At 35.8% G+C, this 25,271-nt stretch overlaps 2 protein-coding genes across 3 annotated transcripts in view; both read left to right on the forward strand.

Annotated features, from left to right (window-relative positions):
* The window catches only part of LOC129261161 (sushi, von Willebrand factor type A, EGF and pentraxin domain-containing protein 1-like), a 41,610-nt gene extending 39,172 nt beyond the window's left edge, over positions 1-2,438 (forward strand). For both annotated transcript variants that reach the window (XM_054899220.2, XM_064099127.1), the window contains exon 29: positions 152-2,438. In XM_054899220.2, coding sequence (XP_054755195.2) covers positions 152-330 — 179 coding nt within the window. In that variant the 3' untranslated portion in view covers positions 331-2,438. The remainder of the gene's footprint in view (positions 1-151) is intronic.
* A 6,097-nt stretch (positions 2,439-8,535) lies between these two features.
* On the forward strand, positions 8,536-24,391 carry LOC129261321 (uncharacterized). Its single transcript, XM_064099128.1, has 6 exons — positions 8,536-9,162; positions 16,304-16,434; positions 17,541-17,647; positions 19,280-19,355; positions 20,108-20,239; positions 21,119-24,391. The coding sequence occupies exons 1-6, from the start codon at positions 8,846-8,848 to the stop codon at positions 21,295-21,297; spliced, it is 942 nt and encodes a 313-aa protein (XP_063955198.1). The 5' UTR covers positions 8,536-8,845; the 3' UTR covers positions 21,298-24,391.
* Positions 24,392-25,271: the final 880 nt, after the last annotated feature.

The following is a 25,271-nucleotide window of genomic DNA, read 5'->3' on the forward strand; positions in this document are numbered from 1 at the left end:
TGGTCGTTACCTTCCGTACTTTCTTGAATTATTTTGAAGTACATTGTTTTCCATTGTCTGTTACATATATTTCTAGATATCTTGGGGAAAAATAAATGAAACTTGAAGTGAAGCTTTTATTTTGTTTGTTCTATTTTGATTGCACTTACAGCATTAGAATGTCCATCGTCGATGGTATATGATGAATGTGGTCCCCCGTGCCAACCTACCTGTTCGGACCCCGATGGAGAACGGTGTGCGGCCCCCACGACCGCCTGCGTGGCTGGGTGCCATTGCCTGGCGGGCCAGGTGCTGCTTAATGGCGCCTGCATCAGTAGAAGACAGTGCTGAAGGTCACCACACCTGAACTTATATAAAGAAAAGTTCCCAGCTAATTATATATAATTGTGATTAAAAACATTTCACTGTGTTATGTTATGTTTACTTCCTCTCGAATCGGGACAGAAGCCTCAGAATATAGTTATTAAATTATTTAGAAGAAAGATTGAAGAACAGAAATGTCTTAATCAACGAACGTATATGGGTGTCTACTCATAATGCAGCACTCAGTGGCTTAACTACGGGGGGGCACGTGCCCCCCCCCTTAATCGGCTGGCGAAAAAAAGAGAGGGAGAATAGAAGACAAACGTGAGCGGGAAAGAAGAAATTATTTTTCATTATAATTATGTTATATTACAAGAAACATTTTTTTATAACTTTATAGAACATAATTTGCTCAGGGCCTATGTCTTCATTGTTCCTGGTGCTCGCATTGTCTGTTTAACGAGATATATAATCCTGTTGTACTAAAACCTCCCGTTTTCAAGTCAATATACACCAAATATATTTCCTCGCACTTCGAGTTATTATTGTTTTATGTAGTGACATCTGCTTCTTTTTCATGACTACTTAAAGTGATTGCCCCATTTTAAGGTCTTAACATAAAACATTTCCTGTCCGTGCTTACGTTCGCATTATTGGATTGGTGATATATGTCTGCTTTTCATGAATTCCTAAAATCAGTCCTTAAAATGTCCCTTTTTCTAATGTGAATATCAACAATTTTCAGCTCGCGCTTCGCGCTCGCATCATTCGGTTAGTGAAATACGTATGGTCTTAGTGAATTCCTACAAACAAGCCTTAGAATGCCCCTCTTGAGTCACGCGCTTCGCGAGTGACTCAAAATTTTTGCTGGTGCCCCCGCAATGCCGTGACCCACAGTACGCCACTGGCAGTACTTACTCTGGTACTGATATGTTGACGCCCTCTACGTTCGTTTGCATTGATTAATAGTAATCCACCACTGATTTGTTCATTATTACTATACACTATGATAGTATTCAGATCAGTGTTATCCACTCTCTAGATAAATCGCAGTTCTTTTTTGTCTTCTTCTTTATTGTGTGGTGCTAATTGAAAATAATGTAAGAATCGGTACGTGTGTTCCTACGTATTTTACATGTCCATGTTTATTTTTTATCTAAAGTATTACTCAGAAAGTATTGAAATGACTGTACGTGATTAATTGATATAGGCCTGTACAATGTTATGTATCATGCTGTTCAATTTGATCACAGAAAATAGACATATGTTGTAGAAGTTGAATTTGATTAAGATTTAAGATAATGCTTTAACTACAAAAAACGTTATTCCAATAGAATTTACAATGTGAATATTTTTATTCGTATTGTTTCATTAGTTTATTCCATTTGTTTCTAATTAAAACGCGTTTTAATTGTGTCGTGGGGTTGATATCCCTTTTTAATGTAAAATATTCTCTATCCAACCGGAATTAAGTCGTCAACAATATTTCACACCACAATGGATATTTAGACATGTCAATTAGATCTTTGTATATATAATACTTTATATAAATACTTTATAAATACCATAGCATTGTGACACACCGCCCCAATGACGGAAAGAACACAGTGAGGCAAAGTATTGATCACAGTGTTTTCATAATGTGTTCACAGTTTGTTTTCAGTATGTCCACAGTTTGTTCATATTGTGTTCACAGTGTGTTCACAATGTGCCCATAGTGTGTTCAAAGTATGTTCACAGTGTGTTAATGTGTGTTCATAGTGTATTCACTGTGTGTTCATAATGTTTTCATAGTATGTTCACAGTATGTCCACAGTATATTCACGGTATGTTCATAGTTCGTTCTCTTTATGTTTACTGCGGCTTCATAGTGTGTTCCCAATGTGTTCATGGTGTATTCTATGCCAAGATGTCATTCACACTGTTGGTTAAATTGCCCGAATTTAACAGTGTGAGGAAAATCCCACGCTTCGTTCCACACTTTTGAAACATGCACTTTGGATACTGTGAGATGAAGGACTTTCTTACTCACCCCTGTATGTGGGTGATCCTGGCCCATTATGGAAAAAAAACGCATTATTACAGTTATTAAAATTCAGTTTGTATTTTTTTTTTTTTTTTTTTTTTTCTCTTTACACATCTATCGGCATTGGTTTCTGTTCCCACGATGCCAGTGGACTTTGAAATGGTACCAGAATATATGGGCTAGTTAATCGATCCTAATAATTTGTTCTTCATACTTATCAAATAATCGTCATTATATTCAAGTCATGATTGATCCAACAAAGTAATAACGGTACAGCACTCAAAATCATTTAACTTGAACCCCGGTCGTGCCGACAAGACGATCAATAGACCGAAGGGAAAAAGGATACAGAACAATTTTATATACGATATTTTTATGTAAGACACCGATGATCTATGTTTTAATTTATTCAAGATGTAACGCATGTTTTGTAAATTTTGATTGTTTTCCTGACGAATAAAAAATGCAAAGCTTAAAAAAGAAATAACGGTACAGCACGATATATATATATATATATATATATAATCATTATATGAAGTTATTATATGTGCCATATAAAATGTATGCAGCCTATACAGTTTTGTACTGACAGTTTGTAAATAAATACACGTAAACATTTCGAACTTCGGTGGTATCGTTTTATGATTCTTGTAAGTATTGAAATAATTATTTTGTAAGAGACCTGGTGAGTGTTTCATCATTATTTTTGTCCGACAAGTCGTCAGATCTGACAACTTTCCCTGATTCTGATTGGATGATATTCACTGTTACCAGGAGCGGCGATACTGGGGGCACAATGCACTTTCATATCTTTTAGAACAAGAAAAACAGTATTCTAATATTGCAAAAATGTTGCTACTTATGAAGGAAAAAACTTGTAATAATCATACTATGAGTCAAATGAGTCATACATGAGTCATGTGAGTGGGGTAGATAAGCAGTGGCGTACAGATGCGGGGAGCTTGGGGGCTCTTGCCCCCCCCCCCCCAATTTTCCACGACCAAGAAAAAACGGAGAAAGGACAGAAGAAGAAAGAGAGATGGGTGAAATAATATTTTTTTAATACTTTATGTCAAAATCTATCACAAAAATGAATTTTAGTTATAAAAATGTCAAAATTTTTGCTCACTCGCTCGCTTTGCTCCCTCGCAAATTTAACGTGCTACGACATATCTAGCCGCCCGGAAATTTTTGGCTCATTATATATATACACCACTGTAAATAAACCGTTTGTTTTCTTTGATTTAAGATTTCGAAAAAATGTCCCTTTTCACCTGTGCCCCCCACTTTCAAATTCCCTCCGCAGCCCCTGATTGTTACTATGGTAACTGTCGGATAAAACAGGGCTTGTCTAATAATTTCTTCATGAAACGCTCCCCAGCTATGTGGGGAAGGAAAGAGAATGTGTGTGGGACCGGAAAATAGTAGAGCGAGGGGCAGAGAGAAAGATTATTTCCATTCTGCGCGACTAAACCCGAGACCTGCAGGGGTTCTCAAACTATATACGGCCTGTGAGACTCTCTGCTGGGTTTTTTTTTCAATCACTTTTATGTCACAAAATGAAACATAGCTCAATATAATTACATTTTGTATCCGTGTAGACCTAACAGTAATAAAAGTAATGGCAGTCAAATTAATTTGACTTTTAAACAAAGTTCAGTGGAGTCTTTTCTGTCTGTTCGATCTAATTTCTTATTAGATGACCAGCGCTGTTCTCACCATGTTTGGATCTATACATACAGGTGCGAAAGTGCATTTTCCACAATGAACATTTTAAAGAACTAATTATACCGAAGTACCTTGACAGCGGCCGTGGAACGGTTTTCAAAGTGGGGGGGGGGGTGGCCATGCAAAAAAAAATCACAATCATATGATCATTTTTACGTTTTTGTACATGGTTTTGGAGGAAAAAAATCCCCCCGCTTCCGCGGCCCCTGCTTGACCAGTGAACATTTGCACCAGTGCCTTCGTCGGGCAATTATACCATACTTCTTGCTGCATTCAGTGTGAAAAACCAATTGCCTGAATCCAATTAATCAAGCCTGTTAGATCCAGCTGAATAGCAATAAATAAAAATATCAATTGATGCCTGACTACATGTACTGCGACTCAGCCTGAATAATTCATTTTATACTAGAGTACTTCATGAAAAGTTGAGGATGAACGGCACTGCTCATCAATTTATATTTTCATTACTAAAATTGATTGCTCCGAACAGTGTTTGCAGTATCTGTTTGGTAAATTGCCACTTGGTCTAACACTGCAATCACTCCATATACACTTCTATTAATTCTAATTAATATGTTCAAAATGCAATTTCTCAATAGAGAGGGGCGTATGTCCCTTACACCCCTGCATAGATTAGTAACGTTATGAGCCAAAAAATTTGACGTGCCTGACATGGCTTGTTGGGCTTGATTTTTAACAAGGTGCGAGCAAGCCAAGATTCCCTTTTCTCCTTTTTTTCCCCTTGGTTTATGAAAAATGGGTGGTCCATGGCCCCCAGCCCCCTATCTGTACACCATTGGTATGGGTCCACCATTCTCCATTTAAGGATGGATAATATTATTCATTGGAAATTCATCTGAAATTGATGCTCTTTTATTGATTTAGGCCTATATTTTTTTTTAAGCATCAATTGGCTTCCATGTAGGCCCCTCCATTGTTACTATTAATGTCTCTTGTTTTTAGATTTTGGCAATTTGGTGGGCTAATTAATTATCCCCTATGTAATCCTATCTGCTGTATACAGGCATTATATAATTTAGGCCCCTAATGGTTAGATTTACAACCTGAGGGCAATTACAAATGACAAATATCAACGGTTTATAAATGTAGTAAAGATAAATGCAAGTTGTGTACGATCTCAAAAGGAGTTCGAACAGAACCCATTGACTACCCAAGTATTTGTATGTATGAATAAAAAAATGTGTACGAAATGGCTCTGGGAAAAACTGTGTAATTGCTGCGAAATGAGCAAAATAAGCATGGAATGTCCCACATTATGCCACATATGCCTTTTTGTGTAAGTGATGCAAAAAAAAATCACAATCATATGATCATTTTTACGTTTTTGTACATGGTTTTGGAGGAAAAAAATCCCCCCGCTTCCGCGGCCCCTGCTTGACCAGTGAACATTTGCACCAGTGCCTTCGTCGGGCAATTATACCTTTTGTGCCAAGGTTCAAGCAACGTGTTGCTGACAGACTGTCACGTTTCCCATATTGAAAGTGATTAGACTGACACTCTTGTTAGAGTATACAACAGACATGCACTATTATTCATTCTACTTTGACTAGAAAAAATATTGATACTTCAAGATATTATCTGTCTCCCCAATACCAGGTATATATACGTACAATCTAGATTCCTTTTAACAAAGTACACAACTGTACTACAATTTTGTTATCATTAATATTGACTCTCGCTGTATTTTGAATTATTTTCTTATTTTGCCTGCGTTCCATATGAAACTGTTATAAATCTGTTGGATTAAATGCTCCCAAAGTAAGGGCCAGATTGCACAAGTGAGCATCTAGGACCCCGACCGCAAGGGTCTTTGCGCTTCGCGCACATTTTTTTCTAGGTATCCACTTCACCATGGCCCTTTCGGGTTTATTTGGAGTCTCATCTGGCCCTTCAAGGAAAATTTTGAGAACCCCTGCCCTAGACGGCGACACATTTCTCCTGCGACAATTGCTCTGTGCTTAATATCGTCTAAGATCTAGGTTGAGGTTTGCAATAGGGTTATACGTTAGGTTGAAGGGTTGAAGTTGGTCATTCGATTATTGTGTGGAATTAAGAGCGGAGCAATTGTCGCTGGAGCGAATGTCATGGGACCGACCTTTTTAAATCATAGTCTAGACATTATGTTTGATGAGCAAGTGCAGATCCAGAGTCGGACTTTAATGCATTGCGAACTTGTCTGACAGGTTTGACAAGCAAACAAAATGTATAAGTCCAAAAAGGGTGACATTTCGTCCCCGAAAAATTTGACATGCAAAATATTGATTTAAATAGGTCATCGTTTATTTTACAAGGTATGCAAATAATGCACCATTAGATTTTCAATTTCTACGAAAATATGTAGATTGCAGATCTTTGCCCGATGAATATGATGAGCAAACTGAAAATCAAACATAAATCCTCCTCCAATCGCACGGCATTATTTAAGATTCAAACACAAGACACCAGTGGCGTTATGAGCCAACACGTTTGAGAAGGCTCCACATGGCGTATTGCGTAAAAGTAATAAAAAGTTGCGAGCGGAGCAAGCGAGCAAAATTTTGACATATTTATTGCAAAAATCCAAGTTTGTGATAGAAAAAATATTCATAAAATGTTATCATATTTTACCATAACCCCTCTCTTTTTTCTTTCTTTTTTTTTCTTGGTCCTGATGGTCGTAATGGGGTCCCCCCCCCCCCCCCCATCTGTTCGCCAGTGCAAGACACTTTATTAGACATGTTCTAAGAAGTTAGGTACTGCTACTTTTGATGATTGAAAAAAAATATTTTTTTGTTTTCCTTTTTTTTTATGGCATAGAGCTATTAATAGCTCCATGTTTATGGTGTAAGCTATACGAATTCCTTGACAAATAGTGCAAGCCTAATTTGTGTAAGCAATGGTGATTAACGTCTAATCTTTACAAATACTGAAAATATGGGATTATGGGTGGGTGTTTCATAAATATGTTCGTGAGTTAAGAGCGACTTTAAGAACGACTGGTGAACTTTCTTGCACGCTTAAATAATAATCACCAATGAACATTTAATGGTGAATATCATTTACCACAAGAAAGGATCACCAGTCGTTCTTAACGTCGCTCGATGAAACAGCTTAATGAAACACATACCAGAAAGGATAAACATTCGTGCAAAGGAAGCAAAGCGACCGAGTTCCCCCCAAAAATGTGGTATTTTAAATATTCGAAGCTTCATTTTTGATGTATTTATCTATCTCTATTTTCTTTAAATTTCTTTCAAATTATTGGTTTACCTTTAAAAATACTGCAAATGTTGGATCCAATCATGCTTTAAATATGAAGAGGAAAATAAAAAAATAGATATTAGGGGCGCGAAATTTAGCAATTCTGAGAAGAAACATGTGAGAGAAAAAAAGCAAATCATCCCTTTAAAGTCTCTATAAAATATTAAAAGACAAGTTCTGATGCATTCACCATCAAAGGGGCACAAATTCTCTAAACACACCGATATCTGCACTTTCCTCCATTTTTCTTCATTTTCTCCTTTTTGGCGCCCCCATTAATTTGCCGCCAGGGACATGTGCACCATCATCGGATTTTGATGAAATTTGTAATGTTTTACTTGTTTAATTTTATACTCTATGTATTCAATTAATACTACTCAAGTTCAGCCTGGAGTACCCCTTACTCTGTTCTTATCCATAATGTGTTTACTAAACTGCATTATTGTGTGGAATAACGGGCTATCCATCCATTTCTTCTTCTTCCATAGTAAGCGCTGCTTCAAGATGATGAAGATAAACGCACTGGTGTATGTGTGGAAGTTTTCACATACTATTATTACAGTAAAAGCATTATACGGAAAATATTTGTTTTACAAAACTAAACTCTACTATTCAACAGGGTAACCGGTCTATCAGTCATTAAAATACTTTTATTAGGAAGCATTGCATAAATAAAATACATTAACATAACTATAAATGAGATATTTATTTGCCAAGATGATTATGTAACATCGGTACAAATATTAGAAGCTGGCTCTCTTAAAGATAGCTGGCCCCTGTATTTTACTGAACTACATATCACATGATTTATGTATAATTTAATTGTCATTATTTTTCAGTATTATTTATCTCTTCAATTGTTACATCTAAAATGTATTCATTTATATCTTTGTTATTACGTGATCATGTTAATTCATTATTGATTTATAGATGAAATGCTGAAACTCCTGCTAAGAAGAATCAGAGCAAATCTTTTGTTTTAATCATAAATATCAATTTGTGTTTATTTCTTATTAAATTATGTTATAAAAAATGTCTCAGAAATTCATTATAAATGAGCCTGATAGCAAATCAAGTTGTGTAATATTTTTCGTGTATAGAAAAGGAACAACCTGACGAAAATTAAGAGATTCGAAAATATGCAATATGCGCGCGAAATTTAGAGTCAATAATATTAGCCAGAAGCATAAAAGCGGACAGAAAGCTAGCCGCAAGTTATTGCATTGTAAGTATACACACAGCACCCCGGGGTTAGAGCCCTCTTTATCATAACAAAGCAAACAACAAAAGAAACCATAAAGCTGCTTGTTGCCTAGAGCCCGTATACGCGATTCACCGCACCTGTGTATAGTTTTATACCAACATCATTTATACCAGCCTAGTGGGCCGGTTCTGACGGAAGTTGTACCGGAATAATTTCCGCCGGGCGAGGAATCCTTCGTTGAAAATGCGAATTCGTTGATTAGTTTATGATTATCCTGTCAAATCGTCGATATATTTGAGCATCTGAGATTCGAGATTGTGAGCATGGCAACTGGACACATTCTACCGGGTTATGGGAATCCCGTATCACGATTCCGGTCGAAATCGGCCGACCCAACCATGACGGGGTACCGGTACCGCACCCCGGGAGGCACGGCGCTGGACGCCCCGGAGTACCAGGCGATCAAAGCCGACGCGAGGGATGCGTGGACGGAAGACCAAATTGACTGGAATAAAACACCTCATAAGAAGCCCACGACCTACGCACATAGTTTTTACAGGAAGGAGAATGTGACGGAAGAAAAACTTGCGGAAATGAGACCAACCTCTCCCCTTAGAAGAAATAAACCCCATCCTAAAAAGTAAGTATTTTTCACAAGTCAACATGCTTAATAAGGGAGTTAGGAGTCTAGCTCTCAACTCCCTGGCATATACACATTTCAGTTACATGCATGTATAATTAAAGATCTAGATCTACATGCTTAATATGCTACATCTTGCTTTTTTCTTCTACTGTATTATTATCATAAAAAATAGAATGTTTTTTCAAAATTTTAAAGTGTCCAGACACCAGACCCCCATCCTACCGTAAGCCCAGTGGCGTAGCTACGGGGGGGCCTGGGGGGGCACGTGCCCCCCCTGAGATTTGGTGTGCCCCCCCAGGTGCCCCCCCAGAAAAAAATTGGCAGAGCAAAAAAAAAAAAAAAAAAAAAGGAGAAAGAAGAAAAGAAAAAGGAAAAGAAGAAGAAAGACAGAAGAAAAAAAAGGAGAGGAAAATAAGAGGAGGAAGACGAGTGAATGAAATAATGTGAGGGGAAGACTTGCAATTAAAAAACAAATCTTTTCATGTTACTATATAAAATTTTTGCTGGTGCTTCGCGCCAGAATTGCCTGTTCGATGAGATTCATATCTTGCTCAATACTAGGCTGATATGGAGCAAGTTTTGAAGTCAATATGCAAAACATATTTTAGCTCGGACATCGAGCTTTCATTATTTTTTTTTCATTTACAAATTTAAGTGCTCTGTGAAATCGGTCCGTTTTATGGTCTACATATCAGCATTTTAAGCTCACGCTGCGCGGTCACATTGTTTGATTTGCCAAGTTCATATTGTATTCCATAATGTTCCATTAAACAAATGTATTCAGAATGCCCAGATTCTAGGTCTAAATCTAAAACATGCGCGATAGCCTGCATGTTCTTTATTTAAAATGTACTTAAATTATCCAGTTTCACATCAGAATATCAATAATCGTCTACTCACGCTTCACAATCGCATTATTAATTATACCCAATTGACTATATTCTATTTATGATTTACAAAATATGAATAGAGTGTCCCGCTTTTAGGTCTAAAATCTCAATTTTAAAATTTCTTCCTCTCGCGCTTCGCGCTCGCATCAATTATTTAGTTACATATCTACTCCATTTATTAATACAAAAAGTGCTTAGAAAGACAATTTTTTAGGTCGGAATGTCAAAAAATTTGCTCGCGCTTCGCGCTCGCATTATTGAAATATATACCGTCTTCGTGGGTAACTGTAAGCAGTCCTTAAGCAGTCCTTTTCGATAATGCTAGAACAGTTGATAAAAATTTCTGTTCACGCTTGGCGTTCGCAGTAACCATCTAGTTACATACGAATCTTGTTCAGGATCACACATAACATTGCACAGAAAATTAAATTTTCAGGAAAAAATACATAAAAGTAAAAATATAAAAAAAATCGCTCGCGCTTCGCGCTCGCACTTTTTATAAGGCTTATGAGATTATTTCATGTTTATGTTGTTTTATAAGAATAAAACTAAGAAGTGACTGATATAGGTGAAGATAATTTCGGGCCCCATCCCCTAATGGCGAAAGTCGGATCCGCCCTTGTGACACATACACACACACACCGGAAAAATGGCCGGTGCCCCCCCTGAAAAAGCAAGGACCCCCCAGTGCCCCCCCGTGAAAAAAATCCTAGCTACGCCACTGCGTAAGCCTACCTGTAGTAGTTCCTTGGAAGAAAAGTGTAAACTACATCTGTGTAAATGTTGACCTACTATGATCGATTTGGCAATTTAAGTAAGTTGTCTTGCTATTTTATTTGGGGCAATAAAATGTTAATGATATTGATATTGATAAAAAAATGGAATATGTTAACAAATGTGACATGATTGGTTGGAGGTAAATCCAGTTTGTGCCCATCTTTGAAGACCTTGTGGTTAATGTTTCAATAATAAAAATACTTAATAATAATAATAATAATCCGCTTTTATATAATAATAATAAACAGTTCTTGTATAGCGCATATCACGATTATGAATAATGTCTCTATGCGCTTCCAAAGGACTTGGATATTATTACCCCAGCTGTAGCTTGGCAGCCGTAATTACTAAGATTACAGCGCACACGCATTTAGCACTTACACATGTAATACATCGGAACGATGTGTCTAAGCGCTTTACAGATCTTACCCGGTCATCAGATTCAATCAGTCATTCCCGCACACAATGTGTGCACATCCTCCACTCCCTGGGGAGTATTCCAGTAAATCGCTGGTGAGGCGCTTACAGTACTGGACAAGCTACAATGACTTTCACATCCTACAGGGAACCCATTTAGCACCTGGGTCGAGAGTGGCAATAATTTCTCATTTACTTTGTAATATTGTTCTTCCGACAGGCCCTATAATGTTACTGTACCCCTTTATTATAAATATGTCAAGATGTGGTATGCCTTGATGGTTATTCATCAGATTAAACCCCTTTATCATTGCACTTCCCCAAAATGGTGCCCTAGCCCAGCCCCCCCCCCCCCTTATGCCACTGTTGTCTTCCCACATTTAAGTTTTCAAGTCTAAGCTCTTTATACCAGGCAGGCTTCGGGATAATCGGCTTAGCCCTCAATCTAATTCATTTGAAGCACTATACCTTCTTTCATCAGATCGCTTACCTAAGAAGCCTTTTCTTGATCTCTTGGCTTGGGGAATCCTACTCAATTCCTGATCCATTCTTATTTAGTTCAGCTGTGTGAATCTGTTAATCTAAAATCCAAATGCATGGACTCCTACTTCCTTGTAACGCTGAGAAGCCTTTGTAAGTCCTTATTATATTTAATGCTCTCTGTGAATCATTCATCATTATTTTACTGCTGGTAAGGCTTCCAGGTTGCAATTGTGGTTTTTAAACCTGTTTCTATAAGAATTTTTTTTTCAGTTATAAACTTTTGAATTTATTACACGATATATGATGTACCTAGTCGCATATATGTGAATCTGTTAATCTAAAATCCAAATGCATGGACTCCGTACTTCCTTGTAACGCTGAGAAGCCTTTGTAAGTCCCTTTTATATTTAATGCTCTCTGTGAATCATTCATCATTATTTTACTGCTGGTAAGGCTTCCAGGTTGCAATTGTGGTTTTTAAACCTGTTTCTATAAGAATTTTTTTTTTCAGTTATCATAAACTTTTGAATTTATTACACGATATATGATGTACCTAGTTGCATATGACGTCGCAAATTAATAAGTTTATAACAAATAATCTGTTTTTATGAAAATTAAGCTATCATCAATATGAAATTCTGCATTAAAAAGTGTTTTTTTTTTTAACTCTTTATGACTTTTCAGATAGACACAGGTTTTGTTTAGCATCAATATGGGGGGGGGGTGTACTTCATGCTGTAGGTCCCCAGAAAATTGAGAATAAATTTGAATAATAAACTCTCCAAATTTGTGATTATAACAACTTTTTGTTTGCTGTAATATGAAATGTGACTATGTCATCTTTCCTCTTTTTTTTGTTATTCAGAAGGAATGTTTTTAGTTTTATGAAGATATCTTTATCTCGTAAAATAGCCTTAAAAATGGACATACTGAAGCTTTTCGGCATGCACTCATAGGAGTAAAATATTTTTATCTGTTTGATTACTGCCTGGTGGAAACGTACATTTTAGGAAGGGTCCATGACCAGGTACACCAGTAAAATAGAACAGTTTTCCCCTGTACACGCTTCTCTACTTGCTAGATTGCCAACTTGGAGATTCAGAAATGTAGCAGTTTGGTGATCTTATTTTTTAAAAATTACCTCAAGATTGGAAGTAAATCTTAAGTATTCAATCACTAACTTACTCCTAAAAACTAAAACTCTCTTTAGTATTAATAAGTGCTCAGGGCTTTAATATTTGAAGAAAAATGTTTCTACTCTGTATTACTTTATGAGAGATGTGAAATAAATTGAAACTGAAACATACTTTTTACTACCCCCTCCCCCTTTTTTTTAAAGCTTATTGCACCATATAATTCCAGTGAAATCAGTGTTTTTATTATGTTTTGTCCTTATTTTTGATCAACAACTTTACATAGCATGGTTTAATCAAGGTTTGAAGGAGAAGTATAGCCCTAAGGAATGAATTTATTGATTACCTCATAGTGGGTAGTAAAAAGGATGGATTTGAACAATAGATCCAGAAAATCTCATTTAAAGCGAGGACTATTTGTACCACCTTCATCAGGAAAATACTAAAGTATCTTCTGATCAGGTACATGTATTTTCACATAACCTATGAATAGATCACCCTAGCATGTTTTTAATCATCATTATACCATACTTCTTGCTGCATTCAGTGTGAAAAACCAATTGCCTGAATCCAATTAATCAAGCCTGTTAGATCCAGCTGAATAGCAATAAATAAAAATATCAATTGATGCCTGACTACATTACTGCGACTCAGCCTGAATAATTCATTTTATACTAGAGTACTTCATGAATCGTTGAGGATGAACGGCACTGCTCATCAATTTATATTTTCATTACTAAAATTGATTGCTCCGAACAGTGTTTGCAGTATCTGTTCGGTAAATTGCCACTTGGTCTAACACTGCAATCACTCCATGTACACTTCTATTAATTCTAATTAATATGTTCAAAATGCAATTTCTCAATAGAGAGGGGCGTATGTCCCTTACACCCCTGCATAGATTAGTAACGTTATGAGCCAAAAAATTTGACGTGCCTGACATGGCTTGTTGGGCTTGATTTTTAACAAGGTGCGAGCAAGCCAAGATTCCCTTTTCTCCTTTTTTTCCCCTTGGTTTATGAAAAATGGGGGGTCCATGGCCCCCAGCCCCCTATCTGTACACCATTGGTATGGGTCCACCATTCTCCATTTAAGGATGGATAATATTATTCATTGGAAATTCATCTGAAATTGATGCTCTTTTATTGATTTAGGCCTATGTTCTTTTTTTTAAGCATCAATTGGCTTCCATGTAGGCCCCTCCATTGTTACTATTAATGTCTCTTGTTTTTAGATTTTGGCAATTTGGTGGGCTAATTAATTATCCCCTATGTAATCCTATCTGCTGTATACAGGCATTATATAATTTAGGCCCCTAATGGTTAGATTTACAACCTGAGGGCAATTACAAATGACAAATATCAACGGTTTATAAATGTAGTAAAGATAAATGCAAGTTGTGTACGATCTCAAAAGGAGTTCGAACAGAACCCATTGACTACCCAAGTATTTATATGTATGAATAAAAAAATGTGTACGAAATGGCTCTGGGAAAAACTGTGTAATTGCTGCGAAATGAGCAAAATAAGCACGGAATGTCCCACATTATGCCACATATGCCTTTTTGTGTAAGTGATCTTCAGAATTCTCGGTTTTCAGCTAAGATTTTATGATTTCACAAAGATAATGTCCCAGAACAAGTTCTATAAGAATATGATGGCAATTAATCTTGATTTCAAAGACTTTCTCATGAAATAATTGTTTGCTGCAACTACTTTCTTTTACCTTTAAGGGGCTGTCACACATGAATGGCAAGGTGTTTTATCATATTTTTTTCCCACCTTATTGTGAAGACCCAAGTTTGAATCTGACACATTCCAAGAGTTGTTCAAGGGGGGGGGGGGGGGGCTAGCTTTAATTTTTGTGGTCCCAAGACTCCCAAATTGTTGGAGATTGCCAGCCTTTTTATGGTCTCATACAATCAGTGGAATTGTTTGAAAGAAATTTACCATTTTTATTTTTGTTGTATATTGGAGAGCTAGTTTTTGCACTATACATGTTTGATCATTGAATTAAAATTATTATTGTTTTTTTTTATTAATATCATCATTATTGATATTATTTTTATTACTGTTATCATTTGTTATTATAGATATTATTATCATTAATTTATATTTATTATCATTATTATTATTTATTATTATTAAATTATTATTATTATTAAATAATTATCACGAATTTAATTCTTGATAAGAATTGTCATTTGTTAACATCCCAAAATGATTTTATTTGCATCATGAGTTTGATTATTTATATAAAAAATTAAATTGTTCATATATCAGGAAGTAAGATAATGTGTTAATGGTTTGCCATAAGCACAACAATATACAAGTTAAAAGGGCAGTACCCGTGCAACAATCTCAGACTCCAGATCAGAAACAAAACAAGCACTAACACTGCCTAGCAACCATTGTTGTCCTTCACAACCAATTTGTTATTGCATGTGGTTTGATATCACTAAATTGTCTTTTGGATGCATGGAAAATTATTGTGTTCTATAAATTATATTGATTTTCTTCGAGACACAATAATAGATTATCAAGGTCAACTTGTCTGTGTGTATTTTTGGATAATTGCTTTTGAACAAATGAAAATTCTATCAGTGGCAGCATGTGAAAACGAGTTCTACATTGCAGTGACCGTTTTGAATTTTTGAGTAAACTTTTCAATGGGAAAGTTAGAGATATGGGTTCAAAGTTTATTCTCTTTCTGAAGTTCAGTAAAGATAAAGCATCCTGTTCCCAAAAGTTTATGAAACTTTGAGGAATTCTACTTTTTAAGAGGGTCAAGTTCTTTTCAATTCTTGAGTTTTGTTTTGATTTTATCAAATTAATTACATCAAACACTGCATGTGTTGCATTGTTAATAACTTCTTATAAGCAACCCATTTTTCACTTCAGCCAACTTTTTCTTGTATTAAATTCATGTGTGTAATGGAGAAAACACATTTCAATTCAGAACAAGATCATTGTACTAAAAAAAGAAATGAATAGTGAAAACAAATTATCTTTACCAAGAAAAGTTAATAAAAATATCAGTAAGTAATTATCACCTTATGGTAGAATTATACGTGTAAAATGGTAGAATTGTGACTGGGGGTGTTTGTGTGTGTGGTCTAGTGGGACGTGAATTCGATTCCAAACCATGGCATGTTTTCCTTCAGCAAGATATTTATCCACATTGTGCTGCACTCAACCTCAGTGAGGTGAATGGGTACCCGATAGGAAGAAATTCCTTGAATGCTTCATGCATCACCTATATGGCAGCACAGATAAAGCCGGGGTGAAAATAGCAGTGCTGTGTATCCTCTGGCAAAAATCGCCCTTTTAATTATAAATCCAGCTATTATTATTATTTCTAATTTGACTGTGCTCTATAACTGCCTATTATTATTTTTATTGTTATTAGAAAAATAACTCTTATTTTCTCTCTATCCAGTGTGTTCCTGACTTGCAATCTCCAGAAGGTGCCCGGTTACCATGACGCCCATGCAGCGATGGGGAAAGAACTGGGCACGGTTCATGGCTTTCAGAATCCTGATACCACCATCAGAGAAGATGTTTACCAAGGTAGGTTTAGAAAAATAAATAAAAAATGTATCAATTGTCATATTTTCATGCCCCAGTCTCTCTCATCCTCTTCATCCTTATCTTCCTCCATTTGGGAAACACACATGAAATTCTAATTCTTATTTTCAGCAATATTTCTTGCAAAATATCATGCTTGTATAGAACAATATTGAAATTGATAGATCTCATCTCATTGATGAGAACAAGAACATCCACTTCACTATAAGAAAATAAAAAGGAAACAAACAATGCTATGATAACCAATCCATTCTAAAATGCCTGTATATTATTTAAAGAGGGATATTTTTTTATAAAACAGCAAACACACAGTCATGTACATACGCCTTTTTCATAATAGTCAGTGAAATACAAATTATTCAAAACATACAATTACTTTTTCTTCAGTCAGAAACGTAAATATGATCCAGTAAATTTAATGTAGTTAAAGGGATGCTCCGGGCTGAAGATATTTATATCTCAATAAATAGAGTAAAAATCACAAAGCAAAATGCTGAAAATTTGATCAAAATTGGATGACAAATAACAAAATGTTATTGTGTGAATTTTAAAGATTTGCATTATTCCGGTGAAACTGTTCTAGGCATGTCTTCATAAATATTCATGAGGTGGGCTGATGATGTCACATCCCCACTTTCCTTTTACTTATGTTATTACATGAAACCATAATTGTTTCATTTTTTCATAAATGTGTAAATGATTTGTCTCCATTATGATGAAATAAGTTGCAGCATAAATAACCAATGCACTTAAATAGTTGTCGATCCAATTGTTTTAGTTCTTAGTAGAAATTTTTTTAATAAACCTAATTTCATATAATAGAAAACAAAAGAACAAGTGGGGATATGACATCATCAGCCCACCTTAAATATTCATGAAGACATGCCTAAAAATGTTTCATTGGAATAATGCAAATCTTTAAAATTCAATAACTTTGTTATTTGTTATCCGATTTTGATCAAATTTTCAGCATTTTGCTTTGTGAATTTTACTCTATTTATTGAGATATAAATATGTTCCGCTTTGACCATCTCTTTAAATTTGTCTTATTGAATGACTTCTACTTTATTTTTTCTTAATTATTTCAGTTGATTCCTTATGTTCACCAGCTGAGCAGAGGGATAGATCTCATCTCAGGCACAAGTACATGGCGAGACCACGCACTGCAGGTGTGCTCGCATATCACACAGACTCGGTAAGTTACAGTTTTTATTTTCATTTTTTTATGATTGTAATTATTATGTATCCTGAAAATGAAGAGAATGCATCTATAGTGTATATATAGCAACAACACAAAATGGTAGATAAGAACAAGTACACAAATGAGAATAGAGAGTTCATGTGTAATCAATTTTTATTATGTATATGTTTTATTTCCACAAATTCATAGTTTTAACTATTGTTACTTATTTTTCAAGAAATGTATATGTTATTAAAAGATCCATATATTTTTCTATACAATTTGTGTTGGATATGTGTACTTGTGTACAATGAAGGGGAAAACAAGCTCTATTGTAAATTTGAATAATCTTTTTTAATACCAATATTTTCTAGGATTTTCAATGACGGGCACCAAGGTGGTGCAATTTTTTTCCACGGTTAAAGATCCCAATGCAATATTAAAAAAAGTTATGTTTTGTGCAATTTAAAGATATGTGTATAATGGGAAAGTAATTTTCAACTCCTCATAGAATATGGAAAATAAGTCTTAGGAAAACATATTCTTGGTGTAGGCTATTATACATCCGAAGATGTCCTAAACTGACCAAAACAACATTCAGTCTCCATGAAACTTGAATTGATGCCAAAATTTGAAATTGATTGTGCCAGGTTAATTGCAAGCAACAGTTCTGAAGACATTATCAAGTCAATAATAGCCCTTCCTTTCAAACACTCCCATACCCCGAGGCCTGGAGGAGAATCCCAGACAAAGGCCTCCTCTACGAGGTGCAAGAAGACATCCCTTTCTGAATGCTCAATCAATATACTTTCTCTGATAGCATCATTGTGTCAGTGTTTGCTAAGAGTTGGCGTGTGGCTGTAAATAGTCCTCAAGTTTGCCTCTAATCAATGTTGCTAAGCACAGCTCTCAAAAAATAGCTTTTGGGAATGGGGTGGCAGTTGGGAATAGATTTGATAGGGAATAGCAAGTTGATATGTTAGCATTTGGTAGAAAGTTGCCGGAGAGGGTTGTGTTCTGTGAGGAAAGATGTGTGATGGTCATAGATCCGTAGAAAAGGATTACGAGAACTGTTCGTTAGATACACATGTAAGGTTTTTTCCATGGGAATTTTTTATAGAAGTGAAAAATTTATTTATCTGTGCCATCAGAGAGCTAGTTTTAATTTTGTTTTCAGTATTTGGGGCAAGAATTAATCTGTATTTTATCCTGACAAGACTGTGTGATACATCAGTGGATTGAAATTATTGAATTATTTGTCTTTATTGTTTAAAATGCTTGAATAAACCAACAAAACATTGGAATTTTTATTGCAAAACAGTGATATTCTCATGTATGCATATATGATGTGCTCATATATAATGACATGTTTCATATTCCATGCAGTCATACGATCATTCCAGCCATTTGAGAAGAGCAATGCAAAACTCCTGTAAAAAATATCCATTTACAATAAAATTTTGATTGAGTTGCTTCATGTTTTCATAGAAATTGGCTTAATCTCTGTGGGAAGTGTACTCTTACTCATGACAAACAAATGGATGGAGATTTGTTATCTCTTGTAAGGGTTTATAAGGAGAATTTTGCTTTTATTATCAGTGAACCACCATAAAGGAAAATTATTGTACTTTTTTCTCTCCATCCCAGAGTACCAGAAGAGTCATCAATGATCCTTGGTCTGCACAGGCAGCTGAAGCCTGGATGAAGCTTGCTAATGAAAGAGGTAATAATAATGATTTTAATGATAGTAATAGTAATAATAATTAATAATAATAATAATAAGGAGGAGGAGGCGCAATAGCTCAGTCGGTACAGCGGGGGTTTCGTATTCCGGTGACACGGGTTTGATTCACAATTGGTGCACTAGTGCGGTTTGGCATTTAAATCATCAATACCAGGTCCCTCAGAGAGGACCTTAAGCTGTTGGTCCTCTGGTTGCTTGCATGGTTACAAGCATTGATGCTTTCTTAGCAATTGGGTAAAACATCACTACCATTTACCATGATAATGATGATAATATAATAATGACGATAATAGTAATATAATCATAAAGACATTTAAATGAAGAAGAAGAATTTAATAAAAATAATAATAATACTAACATTATTTACAGGGGCTACCTTTCAAACCTACCTTAACATTGCAGCGAGTGGGTATTTTACAGGTGTCTTTTGATCGTTTCGGAGACATAATTGCCCTGAAATCCCATGTAAATTTCCCCTGGTCGATATGTAGAGCGTTGTGGCCCAGTGGTTTAGTCTTCTGACTTTGAAACAGAGGGACGTGGGTTCAAATCCCAGCCATGGCGTGATTTCCTTCAGCAAGAAATTTATCCACATTGTGCAGCTCGAGCTGAAGCCGGGGTAATAATAATAATAACGTGCCTCGGAAAAGAATGTTTCTAGATAGATGGCGCTATATAAATGCCTATTATTATTATTATGTAGCCTGACGATTCTTTTCTTGCTTTCTCAGATCGTAAGGCGGTGCGTAACATGATAGAGAGGGCGAGTGTAAGGGGGCTCCAGATCAGCCATAGAGATCACCGGGAACCCGTCCCTCACAAGGCCTCGTCACATCGGTTCCTGAAGGCAGCAGGAGCAGGGGGTAAGACATCAATGTCTGTGGTGTTAGTGGGTGGTATTCTGGTAGTCAAACCTAGGTTTACTTTAACCCAAGTCTGAACCAGAAATTTAATCACACTTCCACTGAATGCTGGCTTCGTAACATTCCTTCCGTATCTGTGACGATTATATTGTAGGCCTACTAATTAATTCATTAAATTTCATAACATTTTTGTGTTTTTCCATTCTTCCCTTTTCATGACTCAATTAATGTTCTAAAACCTTTTTGCAGCAGGATAAGAATAAGTTTTTAATTGGTGGATGCGTTGACAACTGGGACTCCATAAAAGTGTGGTCTAAGTTAATGTCAGTTTAACTAAACCATTGCAGTTTATAAAGTTGTTGCAACTATAACCAGCAAAATTAGTTTTTTTTTTCTTTATTTCCTAACATTATTTCAATAACTTAAATTAGAAAAATATAGAAACATGTACTGTACTATAGTTGAAATACTTGATAACACGAATAGTCACATCAATGAAACCGAATGATGGTGTGTCATTGGTAATAATGTAATAGCATTTTCGGCTTAGAGTTGATTTTGCTGCTGTAATTGTAGCAAAAAGTTGAATTCTAATTGCTTCTTTAAGCTTGATGTCTGCCAAGTCATACCCAAGACTTAAAAAAATGGGACCTTTTGCCATCTTGCTTGGTGCTCAGCATTTAGATTGGAGAAGGGTAGTAATAACATGTAATGTTACGTAGGGCCCACTGGTAGAGCAATTTCCTAACAAGAGTGGCTAGTACTGGCTACCCTTAGTAAATAAAAGATTACTATTATGTCACAGTAGACTATTTTATCGTTATTTATCACTCTTGCATTATTAATTTTGTTTTGTTTTAATCCATGTTGTTGCTACAGAAGCGAAATCCGTGGATATGCTCATGCAGACCCTGAACAGCAAGCCGAAATCGGTCCCGATGAGCGGCCCTCATTATCACATCACCGACTACAGCAATCTCACGGAGCCCAACTACATCAGGGTCAAGCCCAAACACGTGCGCACAGATTATGTTATACACCCAGGCTTTCATCCTTGAGGGCACGTGCAAACACACACTGATTTCTATACAAACACCCTGGATACCTCATTGCATGACTCTATGGGGGCCATCTTGGTACTCCCAACCTACTTGTTTATTGTAGAATTACATATGTACAGTTAAACCTGTCTATTAAGGATACCCATGGGAAACAGAAAAAGTGGCCACTGGAGACGGATGGCAGTTATAGACAGGTTATATAATACATCACATGACTTTATGGAGGCCATCTTGGTACCACCAACCTACTTGTTTTTGTGTGATACAGTCAAACCTGTCTATTAAGAACACACTTAGGAAACAGATAAAGTGGCCACTGGAAATCGGTGGCAGTTATAGACAGGCTCTGTAACACATTCCTTTCAAATGGGAGACAATATTAATGGACACTAAAGACAGATTCTTACTACAGACAGTTGGCCTGTATATACTTGTTCTGTTACATGTATTCATTTTGAATGGAAGATAAATTAGATGGCCACTAAAGACAGCTAGGTTCTTATATCCTACAGACAGGTGACTGCTAAATCAGGTTTGACTAGAAATATATATACTTCTACATGTAGGTGAAATTGCTCATGTACAGTTTGTGAACTGATGATTTTTGAGGTTTTAGGTACTTGATGCTCGCCATTCTTTTGCAGGCATTTTATTTTGTCTTTCGCACAAATGCGTGAAAAACGTGCATTCATCGTACAAAAATTTATGGCGTCTTGCTTATAGTCTGTGCTGCGCCTAAAGATGCTATGTGTTTTTTGTAAATGTAAGTGTAAGGATTAGAGTGATTGAATGTGGGCGCACGGTTTAGTGGTTCTGACTCTTTGTCTTTTAAAACAAGGGTCATGGGTTCGAATCCCAGCCATGGCGTGTTTCCTTCACAGCAAAAATTTACCCACCTATTGTGCGGCACCGTCACGTCACCCTGGTGAGGTGAATGGGTACCTGGCAGGATTAATTCCATGAATGCACAGCTCAAGCTAAACCAGGGGTATTCAAAATAAGGCGCCTTGGAATAGATTCTTATTTCTAGATAGATGGCACTCTTTAAATGCCTATGTATTGATAATGATAGCAGGGCCCACTGGGAGAACGGTTTTCGGAACTGAAGTGGCTACCCTGGGTAAATATGCCGTTATTATTATTGATGTTTGGATGTTAAAACCCTATAGCACAAAACATATATATTCTGATGGAAGCTCAGAAAAAGCTGTATTTTTTTAATTATGGCATTGGTGCAACCTCAGGTTGTCTAAAGTCTAACCACACACCTTACGACTAGTCTACTACCCGTTAGAGGAACAAAATTATGACATTTCTAAGCATATCAACATACAAAATCTTTTTAGAGGTGCAGGATAACAATCAGAACCCTTTTATCAACATTTTAGATAATTGCAATTAACTCTTTAGTTCAATTTGCTAACGATCGTAGGTAATTGTACGATTGCTGAGACATCATTGCAATTCTCAATTGAATTTGCTCCAATAATTATGAAGAGGAGTGAAATAGCAAATAGTATTCATTTACATATTCATTTGATGATTCAGAACTTTTGTATGTAGTTTGTTCCTGATTTAATCTTCTCATGATTGAAAAGTTGGGTCGAAGGCCAATCGTAAGGTATGTGGTGGCCTTCAAAATGGTCTCTCAATTCATGTAGATACCCCCTCCTAGGCAAAAAGGCTTACTTCTAATGTCAGGACTTTGACAAACTTTTTGGTTGCACTCGAAGTGTCTTCTTGTTGATAAACTTGAACATCACTAGTTGCAGATGCAGCAGATTATCTGAAGTAGTTTTATGCAATATTGCAATCTCATTTCTTGAAGCTTATTAAGTGATGCATATTGTGCAAAGGATATTATTTTGTATGAAAGTATAATATTTGGATGTTTATATATACATATATATATATTTGCAGATAGTTTGTAAATAATATGGATTGGCTTTGAGAGAGATGACAAATTAAGACTTCAGCTCAAATTTTTTAAGAAAAATACCATTGTCGAACAAGTTATTTGTATAAGTCAAGGCAATTTCTTTAGACAATATTATGCAAAATGTGAATTTCAAACACAAATGGCACGCTGAGAATTTTGTGTTGGTGTTAATATGTGTATGATCTATTGAAAAGATAAGTACAGTGTTGTATAGACTGTCATGTGAGCAGATAATCATATTATGTCTGACATGAAATTTCATCATTGGCTCACTTGGGTAGTGAGATACATGTATAGCCATTGTTTATTTGTCTGTATCAACATCAATTCAAGGTTAAGTTTTTGTTATGTCATCTTAATTAAGTATTGATAATCATGTCAGGGCAGTGTGTTACGATAATGAAGACACATGAACAAATAATTAGCTATTACGAACAAAGTTTTATTAATAAGAAATCAGAAATGGCTTGCATAAATTTTGGCTCGGAGATATACTAGGTATTCCAAAAGATTAGTCCAAATGGGCTAGTAAAAACTCTTTGGGTAGTAGTCCACAATGCTGACGATATTAAAAATTATGTTGAGATGTGAAGACTTATCAAAGGCGCTGAACTGTGCTAAAATGTTCGTAAAGACAAAGTTGGGTTTCAGCGATCACTGGGTTAAAATTGTTCTCTTCAACAGGTGATCTTAATGAGAACTGATAATGACTGTTTTTGTATACTACAATTACTACAATTAATCACATGTTTCTACCTACATGTATTCTTTTTAATTCGCCCCTGAATTCACCTCATTCAAACCAATCCAAGTTGTCAAATGCACACACATTAGTCCATCTTTGAAACTTTGCACATAACTTTATGAACTGGTTTCAAATTAAGTTGAAATTTGGTATGTACATTGTTTATGCCTAAAGATATACAGAACTTTCAAGAGAGCAGAGCTATCAACTATTTTAGGTGTGTGTTGTGTTATACCACAAAAAACTTGCAAAGGAAACAAAACATATTATGGTTCATCATACAACTGGATTTGAGTATATATGAAGTATATCTTTCTTGTCAACTGAAGTGGAATAAAGTAGAATAATTATGTCGGTCATCTGAACAAATTTAAATTAAAAAAATGTATGTTTATAAATCATGGCAATCAATGTGTGCCTTTTTGTCTTAATTTTCCTATTTTGTGCGTTTTTATCAATGAAAACGGAAAATATTGTGATTAGTTGGCGTGTTTGTGTGAAATTAAATGGTAACATATCAAAGGAGATCCTGATTTAGATAAAAGGGTTAAAAGGAAATTGGAAATAAAAAGTAATTTGTCATTAAAGTTTCAAAGTTAAGTCAAATTGTTAGAAACTTTTATGTCTATGTATCACACAATCTTAATTTTTCATCTTTTCTCTGGGCAGAAGATGCAGTAACTTTTGGCTTATGATGTCAGTAACCAAGGTATTATTTGCTCTATATTTTCGAGGATCAATAATAATAGTGGTGGTGGTGATGATGATGAGGATGATGATGATGAGGAGGAGGAGGATGATAATGATGATGACAATGATGATCATGATAATGATAATGGTGGTGGTGCTAGTGGCACTGGTGGTGATGATGATGATGACAACGAAGGTAGTGACGTTGATGGTGGTACTGGCAATGATTGTGATGTTGATGATCATAATGAATGATGATGATCTTTATTGTGATTATGATGGTGATGATAGTGATTGCGGTGATGATGAAGTTATTGTGGTGGTATTGGTGGTGGTGAAAGTCATAGAGAGATAATGGTGGTGGTGAAGATTATGACGAAAGTAATAATAATGATTTTGATGATAATGATGGTGATGATTACAAAGGGAATAATAAGTGATGGTGATAATGACGCTGCTGGAGATGATAAGGATTATGATGAAGACACTTGATTGCGATAAGGAGCTTTCGGCATACAACCTAGCCCATGACTACCTCCTTCCCCCGTGAAATGGAGCGCTGCCCTCTTATTATTAAAGGCGCAGTCACATTTCCCC

This window comes from Lytechinus pictus, chromosome 5, assembly GCF_037042905.1.
Source record: "Lytechinus pictus isolate F3 Inbred chromosome 5, Lp3.0, whole genome shotgun sequence".
Classification (NCBI taxonomy): domain Eukaryota; kingdom Metazoa; phylum Echinodermata; class Echinoidea; order Temnopleuroida; family Toxopneustidae; genus Lytechinus; species Lytechinus pictus.

Excerpts from the sequence above, each read along its gene's own strand:
- LOC129261321 (XM_064099128.1), top strand. The coding sequence starts at position 8,846 with ATGGCAACTGGACACATTCTACCGGGTTATGGGAATCCCGTATCACGA. Across the intron at positions 16,435-17,540 it reads CAGAGAAGATGTTTACCAAG|TTGATTCCTTATGTTCACCA; the intron begins GTAGGTTTAGAA and ends TAATTATTTCAG. Across the intron at positions 19,356-20,107 it reads GAAGCTTGCTAATGAAAGAG|ATCGTAAGGCGGTGCGTAAC; the intron begins GTAATAATAATG and ends TTGCTTTCTCAG.